Raw genomic sequence first — 24,337 nt, forward strand, 5'->3', positions numbered from 1 at the left:
GTAATCCATCAGTCAGAAAAAGGATACTGAGATTTCTTTTATGCGCTTTTTTTTTTTTTTTTTGCCAGTCTTGGAGCTGGAACTCGGGGCGTGGGCAATGTCCCTGAGCTTCTTTTGCTCAAGGCTAGCACTCTACCACTTGAGCCACAGCACCACTTCTGGCTTTTCTGTGTATGTGGTACTGAGGAATTGAACCCAGAGCTTCACACATGCTAAGCAAGCACTCTACCATTAAGCCACCTTCCCAGCCTCTTTCTTTATGCTTTTAATTGCAGTCAGGCTGGAATGACTTCCTATATCAGAGAGAGAAACAAGACACCAAGAGTGGACAGTGACCTCCTGGAAATTACTGTCAGACATCTTGGTCAATTGCCTGGGGTAAAGGCAGATGTCTGCACAGCCGACCAGGAAAAGGACACTTTTATAAAGAAGGTTGAGGCTCCTGTATAATCCAGTGTAGAACACACTCTTGGGTTCCCCCATAATGGGACTTTATTTGGACATAGGATCTTCATACTAGATGAGTGGAGTCCTGAGCTCCTAACTGAGGAAGGAACTGCGCATAGTCAGTCTCACAGGGGTTGGCCACTTGAAGGCAGAGGTAGGGATTGAAGTGATTTGTTTACAAGCTAAGCAAAGCTGGGAATTGCGGGTAACCACCAGAAGTTAGACACGAACTCATTCTGACAATTTCCAGAAGAACCCAACCCTGCTAACACCTGGACTTTGAGCCCCTTAACTAGGAAATGATAAATTTATTGTATCCTAAATCACCCAATTGCAGTATTTCATTATAACTAAAATAGATACAACCTTTGAATCCACATTTAACAGGTATTCTTTGTCATATTTCAAAGAAAATAAGCAATTTTAGGTATATAGATGTTAAATTCATTTTATATTAAATGCATTTCCAACTTGTTGCTTTCAAACAGAGAGCTTCTGTGACAACTTTGATCATCTTTCCTAAAATACTTTCAAGAGAGCTCTGTACACCCACAGGGAACTGTTTTACTCTGCGTAAATCTGGTTTGTTTTGTCTCGTGTCAATCCTACCCACCTTCAGGGTAGTTAAGTTTCAAGAAAGATGATGTTGTATAGAACCCATAGGGATTAGCAATACCCCAGGCTACAGGTTATTTGGAAGTAGTTGGTGCATGAAGCTGACATGCATGACAGGGTCAGGAGAATGCTGAGCTTTTATAAAAACAATTCAGGAATCGACTTACCGCATATTTACTCTCCTTGATACAGAAGAACTTTGTGTTCATAAAATGGGGTTGTTCATGGAACTTCCGGTCATTTGCTTTGACTTGCCATGTACAGTCTTTAAAAGGGAACAAGACAGGGTCACTGCAAGAGGAATCTAATTGAAGTCATGAGTAAATCCTAATCCAGCATGACCCATGTCTGTATCAAAAGGGACAGTGTGGTGATGATAATATGAAGTTAGTTTGGGAGATAGCCATTGGCAAGCCACAGACAGAGGCCTGGGTGGATCCTGTTCTCACAGTGTTTGGAGGGAACCAAGCCTACGGACTGACACCTTGATCTTGAACTTCAGGCCTCCAGAACTATGAGAAAATCAATTTCTGCTGTTTAAACCACTATTAGCAGCCCTATCAAAATAAGAGTCCTGTGTGACTTGATCAACTGTTCCACTGAAATTCTAAAACAAACAAACAAACAATTTTACCTCTAAACATAGCCCTTATGAAAATACCAGAGATCCACAAGGTGATAGCCAAATTATTTTTTTGTCAATCTCATCGATATGGTTGGTAATATTTCCACTGTATGAAATGTTCAGCACTTTGAAGTCCTGTCTTAGGTCATCGCTCTGCCTGCTTTTTCCTGGTCGTCTTTCCAAGTTCAGTTCATGAACTTTCTCCACGTTCAGCTTCACACACATTAGGCTACCCAGTGGCTCAGTCCTTTCTACTGCAATGTCTCAAGCTCAGGGAACTTAGAAGACCAACATTGAACTTAGAAAGTTCAACTTTTTTTTTCAAACTTTCCCACCACACTATTCTTGCTAATCTGCTTCTTCCTGAATGGTCTTCCCAACAGTCTTTTGAAGAGGTCTTCACCCAGGTTTTTTGTTGTTGTATGTATGTATGTATGTATGTATGTGTGTGTGTGTGTGTGTGTGTGTGTGTGTGTGTGAGAGAGAGAGAGAGAGAGAGAGAGAGAGAGAGAGAGAGAGAGAGAGTAGGGCTTGAACTCAGGAGTTTATGTTCTCACTTGGCTTTTTCATTCAAGGCTGATGCACTACCACTTGAGCCACACCTCTAGCTCCTGCTTTTTGTTGGTTAATTATACATAAGAGTTTCACGGCCTTTTCTGCCAGGCTGGCTTTGAATCTCGATCCTCAGATCTCAGCCTCCTGAGTAGTTAGGATTACAGGCGTGAGACACCAGCATATGGCTTCCTCTCCTGTTTTAGGGGTTCTTAACTCTGCTGAGGTCTCTCATATGCACCTCCCTGTTCACAAAGCGCAGCGCCCTTCCTTCTACTCAGTAGCCAACTCCTCACTTTGCCTGTCATCTTGTGTAGAAGTTCTTCGTACCAACTCCACTCCGGAGCCTGGTGCCACTGGATTCTCCCTGCCTTTGCCACACACATGCAGGTCCACAGGTACCCAGACGGGGATGGCTTAGGTTCTTCTGAATCCCTCTGAAATCCTCCATAGTTATCATAACTATGCTTTCCCCATAGCCCAAAATAGCTTCCATGTGCCTGAGAAAGGCACAGCCACACAGGGCGGGGCCCAGTGGCAAGCTTCACAGGTAACTGTTATTTCCTTGTGGTTATAGCCAAAGATCTGTACAGGCTTCAAGAGAAGAGCCTAGCTTTTTACTAATGACTATCTCCCCTGGTGGCCAGGCTAGGTCCATGTTGGGGGCTGGGAAGGTAGCTCAGTGGTAGAGTGCTTGCCTTGCATGCATGAGGCCCTGGGTTCGATTCCTCAGCACCACATAAGCAAAAAGAAAAAAGCCGGAAGTGGCGCTGTGGCTCAAGTGGTAGAGCGCTAGCCTAGAGCTGAGGGACAGCACCCAGGCCCAGAGTTCAGGCCCCACAACCAGACTCTCCCCCCTCCCCCCACAAAAAAAAGCTCATGTTGGTTGGGCAATAGCCTATCTGGTGGTGGATGCAAAGTCCATGGTCTCTGGGTGCATGTGGGCACACCAGTCACGTCAGCTCTTCTGCCAAGCTGGACTAAGCTGCTCCAACCAGTGGCAGCCTCATGGATTGTAGCACTATTTCCCCTGGATACCTTTCCTATGGATGTGATGAACAGCCCAGTACAATACTCACACAGCTGCCTGGACAGCTCTGCTTGTGCCTACGGGTCCTCCAACTCCCTATTTCCAGTCACCTTGACCCAACCCCTACAACAGAGCAGTTTTGATGCTTTTCAGATCTCTGGATCTATCCTTTACTAATCCACTGACAATGTGCACAGCTTTACCCTTTCCTCTGTTGGCTGGCCCGGCACCATGAGACTGAGCCTGAGTGTGGGGGTGAGGCCCACTCACGTCCTGAGGATGGACAGAAATGCACGCGTCCTCTCTCACACTTTCTCTCCATCCTAGCCAGGTGAGTCACAGAGACAGTAATGGTCACTATTGTCCACATCGTGACTCTGGACGCCAGGTCTTCCTCCCTCCTGAGACAGCTTCCTGGAGGAGACTGGAGAGCAACAAGCGCATCCTGACCTCCCCTACACATCCTCCATCTATAGGATTTACACCCCAAATCTACTAACAAGAGAAAGCAGCATTCATGAATTCGGATTTGATCGCTTCCTGTCTCAATGGGTGAGCTATCTGTGGAGCCCAGCAGCGAATGGGAATTTAGGATCTTCCACCAGGCCATATCCACTGGGAAACAGAAGCTCCCTCCTCTGTTTTGTCTGCCCACCTCCTCTTGTTCGCTCTACAGCTAACATGTTAGTGATTACTATGTTCCAGGCAGCATGACAAGAAGTTAACCTTAACACCTTAACTATACAGATGAGGAAACTGAGGCACAGGCAGGGTGAGCAAGCTGACTAGCTCCAACTGCAGCTGGCTCTCTAGCACAGTCCAGACCTTCTCACCATGATAAGAACCATACTGCCTGCAAGCACGGACTTAGGATGACCACTACTAGGGACAAGACCAACCCCTCTCCACTGCTGTCCCACCATGCAGCTGTGCCTGGACTCCTGACAGGAAGGCAGAGCCATGTGGCTGCCCTGAAGGCTCAACACAAAGTTAGCATCTGTTTGCAGTGAAAGCTAAGAAAACACCATTACGTATTAGGTTAAAGATACATGTAGATCAATTTCCCCAAGTGACATGCAGGTGGATGTATTGTGTCACTGTTCTTTTGTTGTTGTTCTTGTTTCTTTTCTTTTTCTTTTTTGCCAGTCCTGGAGCTTGAACTCAGAGCCTGAACACTGTCCTTGAGCTTCTTTTGCTCAAGGCTGGCAACTCTACCACTTGAGCCACAGTGTCACTTCCAGCTTTTTCTGTTTATATGATAATAAGGAATTGAACCCAGGTTTCATGCAAGCTAGGCAAGTACTCTACCCGGCCCTTTTGTTTTGTTTTTCTGTGTGCCAGTACTGGGGCTTGAACTCAGGGTCTGGGCATTATCCTTTAGCTTTTTTGTTCAAGGCTGGCACTATCTACTCCATCTACTTCTGCCTTTTTGGTGGTTAATTGGAGATAAGAGTTTCATGGATCTTTCTGCCTGGCTTGGCTTTGAACCTCAATCCCTAGATTTCAGCTTCCTAAGTAGCTAGGACTACAGGCATAAGGCATCTGTGCCCAGCTATTTGTATGTATGTGGTTTTATTTTTAAGACAGTGTCTGGCTATGTAGCCCAGATTGGTCTCAAAGTCATAATCTTCCCATCTCAGCCCCAAAGGCTAGATTATAGCAATATGTCATCATAACTGGCTGCATGCACTTCTAGTGGTTTATCTAAATTCACAGATAACTTATGACACCTCCTAGTCACTAGTCCTCTAGAAGATACTGAGAAAACTCTCCCAAATTTCAGGAAGGCCAAGAAGAAAAATACCCAAGATTCCTGGAGAAGAAAGAAAAGGCCAATGATAAGGGTTAAAAGATCAGTCTTAGAAATACTAAGGGTAGGGGGTGGAGTGGAGCATGGTGGTATGGGCCTGTAATTCTAGCACAAAGGAGGTAGAAACGGAAGATTTTGAGTTTGAAGCCAGCCAGAGCTACATAGTTAGATACTATTTCAAGAAAGAAAGAAAGAACCAATAAACAAAACCAGAAATATCCAGAATGAAAGACCATGTCATCCTGTTAATAACAAGCTTTCCCACCCTTCCTTTAGTCCCTGCCTGTGGCTCATTAAATTTCTTCATAAGAAAGCCCCTGGATCCAGTACCCCACCCTTATCACACATCTTCATGAGGAAGCTTCACACAGAGGCGGGTGCTGACCTCAAGTAGGAGCCAGTAAGGACCTAACCAGAAATGACCTCGGTGTCTTAATTTTACATATTTGATAACACCTCTGGGGGAAGCTTGAAAACCACAAAAACAGTTCTACTTAATTTCAGAATCCTGATTGTAGTCAAGTAGTCAATTGCCCTATTTCCAGGTGGGGCTCCTGAGTTTGCCCCACTGAGACAAGTCAGAGGTCATGTCTTCTGATTCTTGCATGATATTTGAGTTAATTATCTGAATAGCACACCCCACAGAGACCATTAAACATGTAAATGGTTTTCTGTGGTCAAAAACACTTGCAAAATATATCTGCTTCCTCTCTCAGACATGACAGTACGTTAAAAGATCTCAGAAGTCCTGGTGTAAAAAAAGAAATATTTAATCTGGCTTTTTCAAAATATAATCACAGGCATATTTATTAAAAAAACAATCACAGAACATTTATTACTAAGAACATTATTATTATTATTAAAGCATGCTCCATTAATGTGCATGTTTGGGGGAAGGATAACAAAAGAGCACTTGAAGATATTCAACTTTTTGATCTAATATGTAGTGAGGGTTAACTTATCTTACAGAACTTTCTGGGACACTTGGATCACAAGGTTAATGAATAGAAAAAGAAAGCAGCCTATTTTCTCTCTCTCTTTTTTTTTTTGTAAGTTGTGGGGTTTGAACTCTGGGCCTGAGCGCTGTCCCTGAGCTCTTTAGCTCAAGGTTAGTACTCTACCACTTGAGCCACAGCACCACTTCCGGTTTTCTGGTGGTTAATTGGAGGTAAGAGTGTCATAGACTTTTCTACCTGGGCTGGCTTTGAACTGCGATCCTCAGATCTCAGCCTCCTGAGTAGCTAGGATTACAGGCATGAGCCACCGGCACCCAGTAGCTTATCCCATTTGGAATGGAAATATTAACAAAGAAAATAGATATAAATTCTCAACACAAAACAACCTTTACAAAGCTGGAAAGATAACTAACCAAGGTTGAGCCAATACAATCATGAAGAAACATGGGCAGAGATGCAATTACCATCAGCCACATGTGACTCCAGGGGATCTTGTAGTCTGGCAAATGCTTGTGTTGTCAAATCACCTAAACACTGCTCCACAATGCCCAGACTGCCCCCAGTTACCAATTCCTCTGCTTACTGCCGGCCGGTAAAAGAAGGCATCTTAGTTGTGCCAGCATCCTCTCTCTGCTGGCTTTGAGTCCCCAGCAAGCAAAAACCTGTATCAGTACAAATCCCAGTAAACCCAAGGAACTGAAAGATCAAAAGCTTCACCTACTAGCAAGAAAAAAAAAAAACCCAGGAGAGAAATAGGTACAGAACTAGAGTAGCATTCATTTAAAGCGAAATTCCAATCAATGGCTTTTCCAGAGGTTAAAAAAAAGAAGAAAAAAAAGAACCACTCAAGTTCAAAGAGTAGTGCAATTCTTCATGGAGGTACCGATTTCTATCTCACAATAACTAAATAACTGCCAAGAATAATGACTCTGATGGCATGCTGGATTGAGAAGATAGCTTCTGCGGACAGCAATTCAGCTGTAACTCAAAATTTAAAACACACACACACACATGGACTATGTAATCCCTCTTCTAGACATTATTTCCACTTCCACTCTACCCAGACAAGAGAGAAGTGGTGTAGTCCAGGGCTATTCAAATGCAGTCGAGCTTATCAGAAAGATTAGAAACAAACAAAATGCCTACCAGGGGCAGCTGGTTAAACATTCACACAAGAAAACCCTGAGCAGTCAGGAGGGAGAAAATGAAATGGCTCCATATGGACAATCAGGAAATTCTCCAGAGTACTTGGTCAAGTGACAAAGGCAGAAGGGTGACACACAGAGTCAAAGACACAGTGTGAACCCCTGTGCACAGATGCCTGTGACCATGTGCACATGCACGCGTCGTAGGTACATAGGGCTGGGGTTTCAAGTATCAGCTCATGTGCAATTGTATGCTCTATAGCTCTAGAAGGACCTATCAGAAACTGGGAAGAATACCTTCTTTCTGGAAGAGAAAAAAATGGCTGGCTAGGGGATAAAAGAGACCTGTAGCCATTTGTTTGTTAGTGTAGTACTGGGACTTGAGCTCAGCAACTGGGTGCTATCCCTTAGCTTTTTTTGTTCAAGGCTAGCACTGGTGTTAGGACTTCAGGACTACAATTTTTCATTTCAGGTTGTGTCATAAATGGCATTAGTGGAAAAACCACCTTCATACAAGAGGACGCAGCTTCATCACCTCCCGTCTCATTACTAACAGCACTCAGTTCAGCATCCCTCTTCCTCCCCTTTTACGTGTTACAAGCCACCAGTCACACTGACAACCTTCAGGTTGAAGTTGCAGAAACAGAAAATAAGGACCCAGAGTGACATTTCCCCATGTGGTAGGCGCCAACATTAGAAAATGCACTAATTTAATAGAATAGTCCCTTGATACAGTTCATGGATTTCCCTGATCTCCATTTTTCAGTGGACCAATTTTATCTGTTTTGGTTCCAAATACAAAATTAATTTATAGATGCTCCAGAGATCCAAAACTTTGGTTTTAGATTCTTTATGGTGATGTCACACTGTCACCAAGTGTCTGAGCACGCTGGTATCACTGAGGCCACATCCTGTTGGACACTCAGCCAGGAGAGAATGTCCTTTCTCTGTCCTGATGTGCTTGTGGTGATAGCTTAAAATCCTCCCTTTTAAGCACCTCATCTTAAAAATGTCTGCCATTTTGATTCTGAACAGAATTCTGAACAAAGTTATCAACTGGAAGAAACTTTTAGAGTCTGGAAATTATTGAGATCTAATAGGAGTAACTACAGGTCTTTGGAAGCAGACACTGGTGGAGTACTGTGCTGTCTTTGAGTGTCAGATGAGGGTCTGGGGGAGAGGCTATGCAAAAGCTCAGATACTTCAGAGGAAGGAGCAGGAGGAAAATGATGGCTGATAAAAGGTTCAGAGGAGTTGGCATCTAGGTTAGCTTTCATCTTGAAGAAAGATCAATAGGTTGCTGGTAGAAACCAACAGAATAGGAGGATGTGACAATTGATAACAGGGTTCTAGAGCCTTAGCAATGGGAAGTGGAGATAGCATTTATGCAGAAAGCAAGACAGGATGCTGTGGATGTGTGAGCCAGCCAGAACTGGAAGATAAGAGAATTCACAGACAAAGCAACTTTGCAAGATAGGAAACACCATACTCATTCTGTTCCTAGGCTTAGAAGAGTGAGCCAAGGCTGGGTACCAGTGGCTCCCACCTGTAATCCTACCTAGTCAGCAGACTGGGTTCCGGAGGATTGTGATTTAAAGCCAACCTAGGCAGAAAAGTCCAAAAGTTTCCATCTCCACATAGTCATCAAGAAGCTGCCTGAAGTTGGTCATTTATGTCTCATGGCTGTAGTCCTAGCTACACAGGAAGCTGAGATCTGAATAACTCAGCTGGAAGCCAGTCTGGGCAGGAAAGTATGTGAAATTCATCTCCAACTAACCACCAAATAGCTGGAAGTGGAGCTGTGGTTCAAATAGTAGAGCACCAGCCTTGATCAAAAAAGATAAGGGACAGCAACCTTAGTATGGACACAAAAATTAGGAGGAGAAAAAAGAGGAAGAAGAGGAGAAAGAGGAGGAAGAGGAAAAACCAATTTGCATGATCCCCAAACATCTCTCTAGAAACTTCTGGGGGATTTGATCTCTGAGTCAGTTCCTGATTGGTGTAAAATTACCTGAAGAGTGGGTGTGGAGACACTAGGATTGTGGAATGGTAATCCTACAGCTGATGAATTTTAAGCACAAAAGCCAGATACTTTCTTTGCATGCTAATGGACAACCTTAAACTCCAGAAGGGACTAAGACCTCCAGGTGTCTATTCTCGGGGGCTACAGAATCTTCTGGCAGAATTCATGTTCTCATGTATTCATCAGGACACCAGCAAATTTGTCCAGTAGCAAGGAGACCTTCCCAACATTTTTGGGCTCCCTCCCCTCATCCCTGGTCCTAGGGCTTGAACTCCCCAAGCCTCTTTGTATTACTTGAGCCACAGCACCACAATTGGCTTTTTCTGAGTAGTCTATTGGAAATAGGAGTTTCATGGACTTTCCTGTACAGGCTGGCTTTGAACCGCAATCCTCAGATCTCAGCCTCCTGAGTAACTAGGATTACAGGGGTGAGCCACTGGCACCCAGCTCCAACAGTTTCTTTCAACCTTGGCTCAAGATAAAACAATGGTAAAGTTACTTCACTGAAATAGGGGCCTTATCTCTTCCTCCACAGCACATTCTAACAGCATGTTTGTACTTGTTCTTGATTCTCAGAGCATACAATAAAGGTCCTTCAAAGGAAAAGCAGGTTCAATGAGTCTCTCAAAAAACTTGCTTAACACAAGTTTAACACACAAGCTCAGTTGTCTGGGGTAGTTTCTTTCTTTAAAACAAGAAAGGCAACTTTCTGTGTGACAATGATGTCCTGAAAGAAATGACTGGTTCATGCACGTTTAGGTGCTCCTCTGCTGTATGAGGGCTGGGCTCTGGAATTGTTCACACTGATGGTACCTTGAAGGTTGACTAATGCTTTGGTGTCCTGAAGGAGTGAATTGTTTGAAGGAAATTATGTATGCGGCACAATGACAAGAAAGATGGATGAGCTAGATGCAGTGGCTCACACCTGCAATCCCAGATACTCCTGAGGTGATTAGGAAGATCGCAGGTTCAAGGCCAACCTGGGTAAAAAGTTAGCAAGCAGGAACACATGGCAACTGATAAACTGGGCATGGTGGTATATACATCTGCACTCCCAGCTATGATAAAGAACAAATAGGTGGATCATAGTCCAGGACACAAAAGTAAGAACCTATTCAAAAACTAACTAAAACATAAAAGGCTGGGGATATGGCTCAAGGGATAGAATACTTGTTTATCTAGCCTGATTTCAAACCCAAGTATTGCCAAACCAAAAAAAGAAGGAAAGAAAGGAAGGAAGGAAGGAAGGAAGGAAGGAAGGAAGGAAGGAAGGAAGGAAGGAAGGAAGGAAGAAGAGACATGATTTTTAAAAGGAAAGGTCAGAGTGACACTAACTTGGCAAATACTAAGAGGACAGTATAAGATAAGGAGAGGAGGACAGAGAGGAGGGGAGAAGAAGGTGAGGAGTAAGGGGCGCTAGCTGGCTGTGGAAATGTAGGATAGAAGAGAAATGGGAGAAAAGAGGTCTAGCAATTACTAAAGGTCCTTTGTGCAGACAAGAGGGTCTGAATAACCATATCAAGTCAGGCAAAGACACTTCGCTAGGGTTTTGAACAACTCCTAAAAATTCTTTAGGAACATATGCTAGCCTTGGGGGGCGGGGGGAGAGCTACGATCAAGACCAAGCCCTCTCAGTGCCCAAATGACTGGGGTAAAAAAAAAAATCGACAAAGCAGATGATTGGCAAATGGATGGAGAAAGGCAGACTTGGAAAACAAAAAACAAAACAAACAAACAAACAAAAACAACAACCAGAGGCAACTATGTCCACTCAGTACGTGCTCCTCTGTGGTTTCTGCAGGTGCCCAACCCCAGGCCCTTCACCGTCCTCAGCCGTTCATCTGATTGCCTGGCATTAGGCACTCTTGGCAAAGCTCACCCTTCACCCACAGAGCCAGTTTTCCTGCCAACTCACCAGCTATCTCAGATTGTAAAGATTCTGAGGCTGTGACAGAAGTGACACTCAGGAGGGAATGAGGAAGAAGCATGTTTTATTCACTCTGGGCAATCAACCAGAACTCTCTTGCTAATTTGTTGAGCTACTTTAGGTCATTCCCTGCTCCATCGACATGTGTTGGGACAGAGGCCACCTTCTTTGAGTGGTCAGTGATACCTTCCTAATTTCACTCAGTGATCATGACTCCAGTGTGCTCTGTGTTGGGACACAAAGCTCGTATGGCTGATTCGCAATATTATAAGGTAATACCCAGAAGTCACACTTACGGCTAATATGCCTGAATGTTTGACTCAGAAAAGGGGAGGACAATCAGCATAAGTGGTGGTCTCCTCAGAGACTATGCTACAGCTTCCTAGTTTTCCTACAGATCTAATAAAAAATGGCTTAATGAGAAGTAGCAACATGAGAGGCAGAGAATGTCAAGAAGAAAAGAAGGATCATAGAAAATTTCCAAGAGTACACATGCCTGTAATACAAGCTACTTGGGAGGCAGATATTGGGAGGACTGTGGTTCAAGCTATCCTGCACAGAAAGTTAAAAAGACTCTATCTTATCAACAAATAAACCAGGTATGGTGGCATGCACCTACCATCCCCATTACACTGGAGACTTTGATAGGAGGACTGCAATGTGAGGCCAGTCCCTGGCAAAAACAGACCTTACCTGAAAAATAACTGAGGTGTGGCTCACGTGGTAGAGAGCCTGCCTAGCGAGTCTAAGGCTCTGAGTCCTCAACTACAGCACAATCAAAAAAGAAGAAGCAGCAGAAGAGGGGGAGGAGGGGGGAGAGGGGGAAGGAGAAGGAGAAGAAGGAGGAGGGAAAACAAAGAGCCATTGGGGGTAACATGGCAGAGGAAAGATTCAGGAGAAACCAGAGGTTATTCTGACCCAGCACAGGCTACTGAGCTGGTGGCAGTCAATGGAAAAGGGCAGATTTCCAGATAGAGCTGGAATCTGAGCCGTCATGGGATAAAGAATTTAACCTGCAACCTGGAACAAATCTGGGGTCCAAGCAGAAACACTCAGCTTCGTCAGAAGAGCCACAAGAGAAGGCCACATTTGCCTGCCAGGATGGGGGAAGCACAGGAACACAAAAGGCGCGATGGTGGAATTAAGCCATGCGCTGCTGTCCTAAGTGACTATTCTCCAAGGCCACTTCCACGCCAGCTCAGAGTTGAGCAGTTGCACTAAGGATGGCAAGGCCCATAGAGCCTAAAATGTCCCTTCACATGAAAAGTCCCCTCGCCTTGATCCTGGATGGATTTGGGCAGAAGGCAAACAGAGATCCATTAAAAAAAAAAAAAAATTCCTCCTAGAGAACCAGAGCCATTTCTCTTCACAAATGACTAAACAAAAGGTATGGGGACCACAAGGGCCTCTAAAAAGCCACATCGCATTTTGGAAAAAAATACGTTAAGCTGGGTGGCTCACGCCTGTAATCCTAGCTGCTCAAGAGACTGAGAGCTGAGCATCTCGGTTCAAAACCAGCCCTGGCAGGAAAGGCTGTGAGCCTCTTATCTAAAATTGACTACCATAAAACCAGACATTAAGGTATAAGTCAAGTGCTAAGGTACTAGCCTTGGGAAAAAGCTAAGGTGCCCAGGCCCCGAGTTCAAGCCCCAGCATAAAAAAAAGAAAAAAGAAAAGGTCCAGTCCGATGCTTTTGAGAGGGCTTTAAGAAGCTCTCACTAAGTGGTTCCCTGGCTCCAGGAGGCAAAGAGATGAGATAAATTTTGAAACCTGGCACTGACCAGTTGATTTGTACATTCATTTGAGGCTAAGGTGGAGACTGTGGGCATTTGGGCATACACATTGCAATCTAACATACACGATAATGTCTTCACGATGAGTCCACATTAGTTATAAATGTGTGTGTGCGCGCACAGGTGGTTATTTATATATCATACCAATAATTTAACAATAATTTGCACCCAAATTCTGATTAATGTGTATGCTCTTTCAATTCCTAGGTGCACTAACGAGCAAATTTTTTCATATGCAACTGTTTTAAAAAATATATATACAAACACCCCAGCACTGGTGGCTCGGCCTAGCCTCTTAGGAGGTTGAGATCTGAGGATCACAATTTGAAGCCAGCCTGGCCAGGAAAGTCTATGAGACTCTTGCCTCCAATTAACCAGTAAAAAGCTGGAAGTGAGAGTGTAGCTCAAGAGGTAGAGAGCCATCCTTGAGCAAAAAACCTAAGCAAGAGCTCAAGTCTCTGAGTTCAAGTCCCCCCACCCCCACTCACAATATACACATACATGCACATACACCAAGATCTTTTATTTCTCCATACAACTTGTCAGATACCATCCACTAGCCCTGCCAAACTGAGGATGCTGGGTTCTTGTCCAAGCCTATCTGAGAAGGACATGAGAGAAGGAAGGGTACTTGTGGACCATGCAACACGGACCAGTTATCCATGGCACTAGTTTATATCACCACAGTGTGAGCATTTGTAAATGTGGTATGTGATCTCCAGCCCTCCTCACCGTTACCTTTTCTGAACGTCTCCCTGTTTTCCTCTACTTCTCTGTTGACTCGATTCTGCTCTGGTTCAATGGCAGGCCCCTGGTCCTCAAGTTCATCTTCGGTTTCATCATCGCTATAAGGAACCACTTCATCATTTGGCTGAGAATCCTCATCGAATGTTGTTTCCGAGTCTCTCTCTGTGCTCATTCTGCTGGCAACTGGCAACTACCTAGTTGTAAATGAAAGGAAATCTTAGTGAATTATGAGTCTTGTCCAGTTGGAGGCTATAGCTTGTCTGCATTCTGTTACAACACCTCTTTTCAGAATATCATTTTATATACAGGTAAATATTTCTGAAGAACCCCAAAGCTCAACATGTAAGCAAAAACATTTAAAGCATTTGTAACTGGTTAGATGCTTAGGTAAGAATTACAAAAACAACCCTCAAAATGTACACTTGCAACCCTTTTTAACTCTGTGGGGGGGTGGGGGGATGTACTGGAGCTTGAATTCAGGACCTCACACTGTCACTTGGCTTTTTCATTCAAGGCTGGTGTTCTAGCTTGTTTCTAGTTAATTGGAGATGTATTTTAGATTTGTGATCCTCAGATCTCAGCCTCCTGAAAAGCTAGGATTACAGGTGTGAGCCACCAGCACTTGCTTAGCAAAAAAGCTCACCAACAAAAATAGAAATAGGCTAAAAATATTGAAGAATGGCTCATGTAGAGAAAGTACTGTTTGGTAGAAGGGCTTTATGGCTCTGGTGTGGTCACATATTTATTTTCATTATGGGTTCATGGACTTCAATTTCTACTGTGGATTACTGGCAGAGTTGGAAAACTTCTGCATTAAGAGATATGGTTCCTAGGCCTGGCACTAATGGCTCATACCTATAACCCTTGCTACCTAGAAGGCTGAAATCTGAGGATTTTGAGTTAAAGCCAGCATGGGCAGAAAAACCCATGAGACTCATCTCCAATGAGCCAGAAAGAAGTTGGAAATGGAGGTGTAGCTCAAGTAGTAGAATTACAGCTTTGAGCAAAAATGCCAAGTGATAGCATAAGACCCTGAGTTCAAGCCTCAGTACCAACACACACATACATACATACATACATACACACCACACATGTACACATACATGCAGAGAGAGAGAGAGAATAAGAGAGAGAGAGAGAAAGAGAGAGAGAGATCTGGTTCCTGCTAATGACAATAGGCTGAAAGTTTATTCTGTAACACAATTTAAAGACACCCCTAGATGGTCAAGAATTACTAATGACTTTCAGGGCACACTCCCTCACTTTCCTATCTTCCTATCTTCCTACTCTTTCCTATGTAGAGTTGATTTGTGTGTCTACTACTGGATAAAGTGGTTCTATACAAGGTCACCTGACATATTTATATTGGGAAAATGCTTACACAAATACCTCAGGTTGCTTGAGGACAGCCTTATTAGTCTATTTACACAACCATCACCCAGCCATGTACTCAGTATGGTAACTGATAATGGCTCACATTATGTAGTGCTAACTGTACACCAGGTCCTGCGCTAAAGGCTTTGTAGATATTGGCCCTTTAAAGCTTTCTTCCATTACTGTGAAGAAGTGTCAGTTGGTAGGTCAGTTGGTCTGTCAGTCTCTCCATCTGTCTGCCTGTCTCTCTCTCTTCAACATTAAAGTCTCCTTCCACTAGTAGCATTGAATGGTCATCTGTATGACTGGCCTACTGACCACTGACATTTCGGTTTCCTTCCTGGCACTTACCACAACTTATAAAAATATACACTTGATTTATTGCCTGTCACTTGCCTGTCTGTCTAGACCACAAGCTCTAGGAGAACAGCCCAGCCTAAGAAGACTCAACACCTCACAGTTGGCACCCAGAGACTTGAACACAGAACCAGTCAGCCTTCAATACTGTCTTGGAGGTCATCAGAAGATGTTTACTACCATATTCTTTGCCATGTTCCCACTGTTCATCCCTACGACACAACAGCAGATGCCAGTAATCCCGGATGAAGGATAAAAGCTTGAGGGCAGTAAGGAGGGAAAAGAGGAACAGTCAAGTTCACAGCTCCTATAAGATGTAACTTCTTTTTTTTTTGAAGTCTAATTCATTCAGGTCACCAAAAACAATCTGCTCAAGGTTTTACCCTGTTTACATAACTAGGTTAGGCTTCTGGAAAGGTATCAAAGATGAAGACCTATCTTCCTTGTTTATCCTAATAACCCAGCACCAGCTCCATGGTGGGTCACAGAGGTGTCCATTTTGTCCTTGTCCTTAAGAAACTAATCATCTAGACACAAGTTGGTAAATTACAACTCTGGGCTAAGTTTGGTCCATTGTCTTTTTACTAAAGTTTTATTGGAATGAACCCTTGTTCACTCATTTACACATTGTCTGAAGCTACTTTTGCACTCATGGCAGATCAGAATATGATATTCACTATAAGCTCATAGGCCTCAAAGCCTGAAGTACTTACTCTCTATACTGTCTCTATAGAAAAAGTCTGTTGATTCCGGGACTAAAATGAAAGATAGTAAGATACAAAAAGCAAACAATGTGATCACTAACATGTCCACAGTCAGATAAAATCTGCAACCAACTGGGTAAAGTCTATATGACTTGGAAATGTAAAATGAACTAGGGGTGGAGGGGAGGAGAAGTTTCTAAATAATAGACTGTTCTGATTTGGGAATATTACCCCTTTAATTGTTTCAAAGCTGCATCACAAAGAAAACACATAACTTCAAATGCCAGCAGGCTTATTTGTGGAAGGCTGCTGTCAGTACACCAGTAACTCCTCATGTCCAGTTCAATATACTATGGTATTACTAGTTCATACGTTTAAAACTATACATGGAAAGTAAAAGTGTAGATTGGCTGGGCATCATTGACTCACACCTGTAATCCTAGATACTCTGAGGATCACAGAATAGGAAAGTCCACAAGATTCTTATCTCCAGTAAACTACTCAAAAAAAAAAGCCAGAAGTGGAGTTGTGGCTTAAGTGGTAGAGTGCTAGCTTCAAGCAAAAGAAACTCAGGGACAGCACCTAACCCCTGAATTCAAGCCCCTGGACCAGCACGTGTATGTGCACACATTCAGACACACACACACACAGATCAAGATGAGTCAAGATGATGACCAGATATATAATAGGCCATCAGGAAACATAGCTGGGTTTAGGAGATGACAAACTTTCTGGCCACACTCCTGGCACAATGGTCCTGCTTCAAGTACTGCTGCTGTCCTGGCTCTTGTTAGAGCCACCCACACACTGAGAATGGGGACAGTTCTTTGGGCAGGACTTAGGAGAAAGAATATGGGACCAGAATCAGAGTTGGCTCTACTATTCTCTAGCTTATAACTTCAGCAAATCATTGAACATTTGGAAGTTTACATTTCCCATTAGGAGGTGAAAAATGTGAGAAAAACAAATAGATTTCCCATATCACAAGGGTTAACTTAGATAACTAATGGTTATAAAAAAAAGCATTCCTAGATATGTCTAGGATGTCTAGATAGTCCATCTTAAATTCCATTCCCTGCTTCTGTTTGTTCTTGAAAAATAAAGACTTACAAGATGAAGATTCACAGATAAAACCCATCAGGAGAAAGGGGACTCCGGATCTTCTCCTCTGGCCTTTACTTGCCCCTCCCCCAAAAAAGTGCCTTCACAGAGGTAGTGGTCATACCTGCCAGCTTACTAGCAGCCAGCCACTGGTTTGGAGGTGGTTTGTCCCCCCAAGAGTCCTTGAGTTGGAGAATGGGACCATTAAGAGGTGAGGCTTCTTAGGTCAGTGGGGGTGGAGGGGTTGTACATGGAAGATACTGAGGTACTTCTCATGGGACTGAGGTTAATTATCTTGAGAGGGTTGTTAGAAAAACCTGAATCTGGGCCTCCTACTCCTAGCTTCTTTCTGGCTTCTGATTTAAGATATAATTTCAGGCTCCTGCTGCTATTCCTATATTGCAATCCAGAATAAGGAGACAGCCCCATGGGGGATAGCCCCTGCCTTTTGAGGAATCTTGAAACAGAGGATCTGGCTCAGCTGGATTCAGACATGTGTTCCACAAACTGAGAGACTGCAGAGGTGCACTAGAGTAAGCTGCTATGCTTTGGGTGCTCTATAGCATTAGGTAACTAACACACACAATCCTCATAGTAATAATTCTATAATAAGACACATCCAATGTGGCCACTGTTATTTCCAAACTATTCCAAAGAGCCCTCATCTTAAAGTCAGCTGAACTCCTCTCTTTTTCTCCTGGTTAGTGTAGACACATGCCACATTCTGGAATCTGTTCAACGTTCTTGAAAAGAAAAATTTGCCAAGCCTAATGACTATTGTAATTAGATGACAAATCTCATGAAGCAATAGGGATAAAATATATATAGGATCAAGATTAAATTTAAACTTTATACTGTTATAGAAACAACATAATCGCAGCTCCCCAGAAACATGGGATTATACTTTTAATTTTCTTTCCAAATCCAAGCCAAAAAACCTAGAAACCTGGGATAACAAATATGAGATAAAACTGTCCCACTGCAGGGACAATTCAGGCAGGACCTGTAACTCAGGATAGAAAAGGCTTCTTTGGGTCACAGCTTCAGCCTCTGCTCCTTAGAAACTGGCCTCAAAACAATTATTATCAAGGAAGACTGACTACTATTTCATACCACTCAGCTCACATAAGTACTATGTGAAAAGACGGTGGCCAAAACCTTGACACTTCAACCCTTCAAAGAAGAGTAGTTGTGTTCATCTCCTGGATGAAGCTTAAAGGATTTCTTGGCCCAACTCTTTCATGACCTCCTGAATATATGATGCTTCTTTTTTTTTCTTATTTAACTTATTTTTTTATTATCTTTAAATAGTTGTACAAAGAAGTTCCCATTCTACAAAACAGTATCTGAGTACAAAGTGTTTGACAACATTGTCTCCCATCTCTCTTAACCTGATGCTTCTTTTGGTAATACAGTGCAACCGCCTAAAGTTCTCAAAAGATCACACAGTCTCATACAGGACTCTGAAGTGTGTGTCTTAGCATTACCATTGTCATTTTACGACTGAGTCCATTGAAACCAGGATTTACCCAGAGTTCCTTGCTAAGGAACCCTGATTACCTGGTCAGATTCTGGTCTTCTCTCCACATATCTGAACTCTATGTGGTTCAGTGAACACATGGTGGATTCAGACTTCAGTTCAAGTTCTGCCCACTCCCTGATTCCAAATATCAACTGCCTTCTTCATTCTACACACCAACTATGTCAGTCAGCTTTCCATTACTGTGACAAGGTAGCTGTGATAATCAGCCTCAGAAGAGGAAAGGTTTTCTTTGCTCATAGTCTGGAGGCTTCAAGGTTGGTTGTCTTGTTTATCCAAGGCCATACATTATGATTGGGAACACATGGCAGAGGAAGCATGTTTACCTCATGGTGGCCAGGAAGTAAAAGAGAGACAGGAAGAGATCAGGGTCCCCATATCCACTTCAGGGCATGCCAGCAGTGGGAACGAACTTTGTTCTATCAGGCTCTATCTCCTAAAGATTCCACCACTTCCCAATAGTGATAGAGGAGAATACAGCTCCAAACTACAGCACCTACTTCAACCATAAGAAAAATCTAAGCAAAGGAAAACTTGAGTCAAATAAATCAAACTTCACAGTCTATCGGCAGATCTATCCTATACCAGTGAGTTATAAAAGCTAAGAAGCTTCTAAATGTATATTGCATAAATTGGTCATGATTCTCAAGATGATTGTTTTTTTAAAAAAATATGTTTGTTTTTCAGTTCTGAGGACCTCAGTACTTGCTAATCAGGTTCTCTGCTACTTGAGCCACATCCCCAGCCTTAAAAAAAATTATTTTTCAAATAGGGTCTTGGGATTTTGCCCAGGGCCAGTATTGAACCATAATCTCCCTATCTGTACCAGTATACTTTGGCTTCTTGGCTAAGATGAGATTTTGCTAACTTTTTTCTTGGGCTGGCTTCAAACCATGATCCTCCTGACCTCCACCTCCCATGTCAGGATCACAGACCACCACATCCAGCTGGATGACATGAGAGCCACAGAGGTAACGAGAGACTCAGGGAGAGGGGAATTTCCAAGCATGTGAATACAGCTAGAATACAGACTTGATGGCAGAAAGATACAATGGACGGACCAAGTACTAGCCCATGGGTACAAGAGCAGAGAGTGAAGACGGCCGGCTAGAATAATCTCTCCACCTGCCCCCCCCCACAACGTGTTCTTGACACCCTTCATTTCAGATACTGGGGAAAACACTGAAGGTATTTGTCTACCAGGGAGGAGAATGTGGTGAGCACAGTGCTCATCTGGGAGAGGGTAGTAAGTGGGAAGGTGGCCGCAGGGCAGGCAGGGCCTTCAGAAGTTACTGAGCAGCTCCTGGCCACAGTTCATCTTCTGTAAAACCTTGTGGCTCCATCTTTCCTCTTTACCTCCCAAAGCCACAACCAGCAATAACACTCAGGGTAGAAAGCCAGCCCCAGCCAGCGGCTGTCAGGGTGGAACTAGGGTGGGGGCAGCTAGAAGAATGTGCTTAACATCAGGACAGGGTGCGGCTGTCTTTTCTTTGTCTGGAAAACGAAGGGGGAAAGTACACGAGAAGACTAGAACTGGTTCCCAGAAAATAATAATACCAAAACGCCCCAAATGTTTATTTTAGAGACTCAGCCAGAATCCACTAAGTACTTTGATAATAAATGATGAACGCTACCAGGAGAAAATCATTGTAATTTTTCCATTCAAGCTTCCTCCTTACTGATTAGGTATAATGGTTCCATATTTACTCCAATACTATTGCCACTGTATTAGGTCTTAAAATTATACTCATGCTTAAATAATGTAAAGTATCAAAGAAGCTTTGTTACTGACAGATAATAGGGAAGCAAAACCACTAGGGTGAAATAAGGCAATGGAGTTGACTCGAAAGAGTCATCAAGCTATTTCTGTAAAGATTACACTATAGAAAGATGTAAGAATTGGCACAGATTTCCAGAACTAAATATCAGCTTTAAAAATTTCCATCTCCGGGGCTGGGAAGGTGGCTCAGTGGTAGAGCGCTTGCCTTGCAAGCCTGAGGCCCTGGGTTCAATTCCTCAGCACCATATAAGAAAAAAGAAAAAAGCCGGAAGTGGCGCTGTGGCTCAAGTGGTAGAGCGCTAGCCTGAGCTGAAGAGCTGAGGGACAGCGCCCAGGCCCAGAGTTCAGGCCCCACAACCGGACCCCCCCAAAAAAAAATTTCCATCTCCAAAGAATTTATATTCTTTGTCCAGATCCAATAGGAACAGTTTGTTTCAATAAATGAGTAGCACAGACAGATATGGTAAATAAATAAGAATAAGAGACAGGCATAGAAAAGATTACTCTTGCTGGGTGTCATGACTCACACCTATAATCCTTGTTATGCAGGAAGATGACTTCTGAGGATCTTGGTTCAAAGCCAGTCCAGGCAGACACATCCAAGAGACTCATTTCAAATAACCAGTTAAAAGCCAAAAGCTGAGGTGTGGCTCAAGTAGCAGAGTACAGGCCCTGAGCAAAAAAGCCTATCAAGGTTGCAAGGTACCAGGCTGCCTGTGGCTCATACCTATAATCCTAGCTACTCAGGAGGCTGAGATCTGAGGATCATGGTTCAAAGCCAGCCTGGGCAGTAAAGTCTGTGAGACTCTTATCTTCAATAAACCACTCAGAAAACTGGAAGTGGCTGTAGCTCAAGTGGTAGAGTGCTAGCCTTGAGCTGAAGAGCTGAGGGTCAGTGCTCAGGCCCAGAGTTCAAGCCCCATGACCAACAAAAAAGAAAAAAAAAAGAGCACAAGGCCCTGAGTTCAAGCCCTAGTACCAGCAGAAAAAAAGAAAAGAAAAAGAAAAAAAGATTAACAGTTTTACACTTGCTTATGGTTTGAGCATAGCCATTAAAAACATGACAGCAGCCAGGCACTGGTGGCTCACACCTATAATCTTAGCTACTCTGGAGGCTGAGATTTGAGAATCACAGTGTGAAGCCAGCCCAGGCAGGAAAGTCCCTGAGCCTCATATCTCCAATAAACTACTCAAAAAATCAAAGTAGAGCTGTGGCTTAAGTAGTAGAGCACTACACTTGAGTAAAAGCATATCAGGGACAGATAAGGGACAGTGTCCAGGCTCTGAGTTTGAGTTTAAGGCCCAGGACCACAACTACCACCACACACATGCACACATACCCACACATAGTTTTTGGGGGGGATCGGTTGCGGGGCTTGAACTCTAGGCCTGGGCATTATCCCTCAGCTCTTCAGCTCATGGAGAACACTCTACCACTTGAGCCACAGCAGCACTTCCAGTTTTCTGAGTGGTTTACTGGAGATAAAAGAGTCTCACGGACTTTGCTGCCCAGGCTGGCTTTGAACCGTGATCCTCAGATCTCAGCCTCCTGAGTAGCCAGGATGACAGGCATGAGCCACCAATGCCTGGCTATACACAAACATTTTTTTTAATTTATTTTTTTATTATTATTTTTGGGTCCGGTCAAGTGGCCTGAGTGCTATCCCTCAGCTCTTCAGCTCAAGGCTAGTGCTCTACCACTTGAGCCACAGCGCCACTTCCGGCTTTTTTCTTTTTGCTTATGTGGTGCTGAGGAATTGAACCCAGGGCCTCAGGCATGCAAGGCAAGCGCTCTACCACTGAGCCACCTTCCCAGCGCCCCCCCCCATTTTTAAAAGAGCATTTGCACTGAGAGAATTAGGATTAATTAATTCTTTGTTTTGCTTTTCAAAACAATAAGCAGTTGATAATTCCTCCCCAGTCCTTATCTTCTGTGAGTGAAGAACCTTCTATTTCTGCCAAAGACCATTTAATGATCTATACAGGTAGAAAGGCACAGGCAGCTAAGGAAAAACATCATGTGTTCATCCAGACATGTACTAAATGAACTTGAAGGCTTAGTTGACCTCGAGCCTATACACTCCCAATCCTGGGAGGCAGTTGCTTATACATGAGGCTCATTTCAGGAAATCCTAAAAGGAAGGGATTATTCTTGTCTTGTTAGCTTGGAGAAATTAGGTATCTTTGACCAGGTCTATTTGTCTTCAAATCGCATTTGATCTGTTTAATGCAATTCAACGTGGGAAAAAGATTGTAGCAGAGTATCAGGATGCTGCCTGCCTAAGCTTTCTCCATATCATTCCTTTACAAATAACTAAAACAAAGCCAGTGTCATAAAAAAGGTGGGCTTCATCCAGAGGTGATCTCAGAGTAGAGAGCAGGGATGGCACACATGACAGGGTAGGAGAGATACAAATTGTGCATGTTGTCCTTCTTGCTTTTCTGGTGCATTCATGTACAATTCTAAGGATCATATTTCATGAGGCCTATACCATCTTTTCCTCCCAGAGCCTTTGCTGATTGATAGTCTATGTCAATGAAGCTGCTGACCCGCACTACAAATCCACTGGTCTCTGTCCACTGATTGCAGATGCCAATGATATGAAAAAGTAACTGTCTGTAGTAATCCCACCCAGCCCCCCTTTAATGATCCAGATTCAACTGAAAAACAAATATAAACACACTTCAGGGTGATTGGTACATCAGACATGAGCTGGGCACCGAGCTGCTACCTTTCTTAGGCCTACCCAGGGAACCCAGAATGTCTCTAACAGTTTGACAAAACCCCACTTCTCTGTCCATCCAAAAGTTAACACCTTCACAAGGTCCAGATCCCAGAAGTCTAAGGGACAAGGGGCCACATCAGTGACTAATATCACTATCTCCCCTGCTGATGTTAAACCTGTTTCAATTACAAACATTTTGGAGACAGCAAGATTCACAGCGTCAAGTTTTGAACCAGATCAGACTGCAAAACTCACGGGTAATATTTTTCTATATGTCCCGTGGAAATAATGGCATTTGAGTTGGAAGAACTGCCTGTTGAGGCTTTCAGATTTTGAGCAATTAACACACTCCTGTGTGTTACCTAGTTTCACCTAAGTGTCTGACACACTGAAGGATTTTTGGTAATGCGAATTCAAAGCCTCTGTAGCTCTGAATGGTTCTGTGGTGAGCCCTTTCAGAGGGCTGAGTACAACTCCTATGAATGGAGCTCTGTAGTAAGCATTAGACATGTTTTATCTTATTTTATTTGGCCATGGTCAAATTATTATTCTCCTTTACAGATGAGGATACTGACATTATGAGTGGTTAAGTTCTTTGCCCAAGGATATATACGTGGTAACTGGAATAAAATTCCTTGTCAAAGTTCATGCTCTTAATCACTTGTTGCCTTAATTATACCTAATAACATCACTGTGAGTTAGGCTGGAGAAAATATAATTAGCCAACTTTACAGCTGGGAAGACATATAGTTAAAACCCATAGTGGAGTTAAAATCAGTGCCCAGAAATCCTGACACTTTCTCATTTCTCCACTCGAGGAGTTACCTCTGTAGAAAGGAAGGAAAGAGAGGATATATACGGATGTGATCTGGGCACCAGTGGCTCACACTTGTAATCCTCAAGAGGCTGAGCTTTAAGGATCACAGTTCCATGTCAAGCAAAACAAAGCCAGAAGTGGAGCTGTGGCTCCAGTGTTAGAAAGCACTAGCCTTGAGGCAAAAAGCTAAGGGACAGTGCCTACACCCTGAGTTCAAGCCCCAGTACTGGCACATATGCATACATGTATACACATGTGTGCATGCATG

At 43.4% G+C, this 24,337-nt stretch overlaps 1 protein-coding gene across 1 annotated transcript in view; it reads right to left on the reverse strand.

Moving 5' to 3' along the window:
• Atp8b1 (ATPase, aminophospholipid transporter, class I, type 8B, member 1) overlaps window positions 1-24,337 on the reverse strand; it is a 104,896-nt gene that overhangs the window by 44,058 nt on the left and 36,501 nt on the right. The window contains exons 2-3 of the mRNA XM_013019029.1: window positions 13,662-13,864; window positions 1,230-1,327 (exon numbers count right to left, since the gene is read on the reverse strand). Coding sequence (XP_012874483.1) covers window positions 1,230-1,327; window positions 13,662-13,842 — 279 coding nt within the window. The 5' untranslated portion in view covers window positions 13,843-13,864. The remainder of the gene's footprint in view (window positions 1-1,229; window positions 1,328-13,661; window positions 13,865-24,337) is intronic.

Source organism: Dipodomys ordii, unplaced genomic scaffold (genome assembly GCF_000151885.1).
Source record: "Dipodomys ordii isolate 6190 unplaced genomic scaffold, Dord_2.0 Scaffold43, whole genome shotgun sequence".
In the NCBI taxonomy this organism is placed as follows: Eukaryota; Metazoa; Chordata; class Mammalia; order Rodentia; family Heteromyidae; genus Dipodomys; species Dipodomys ordii.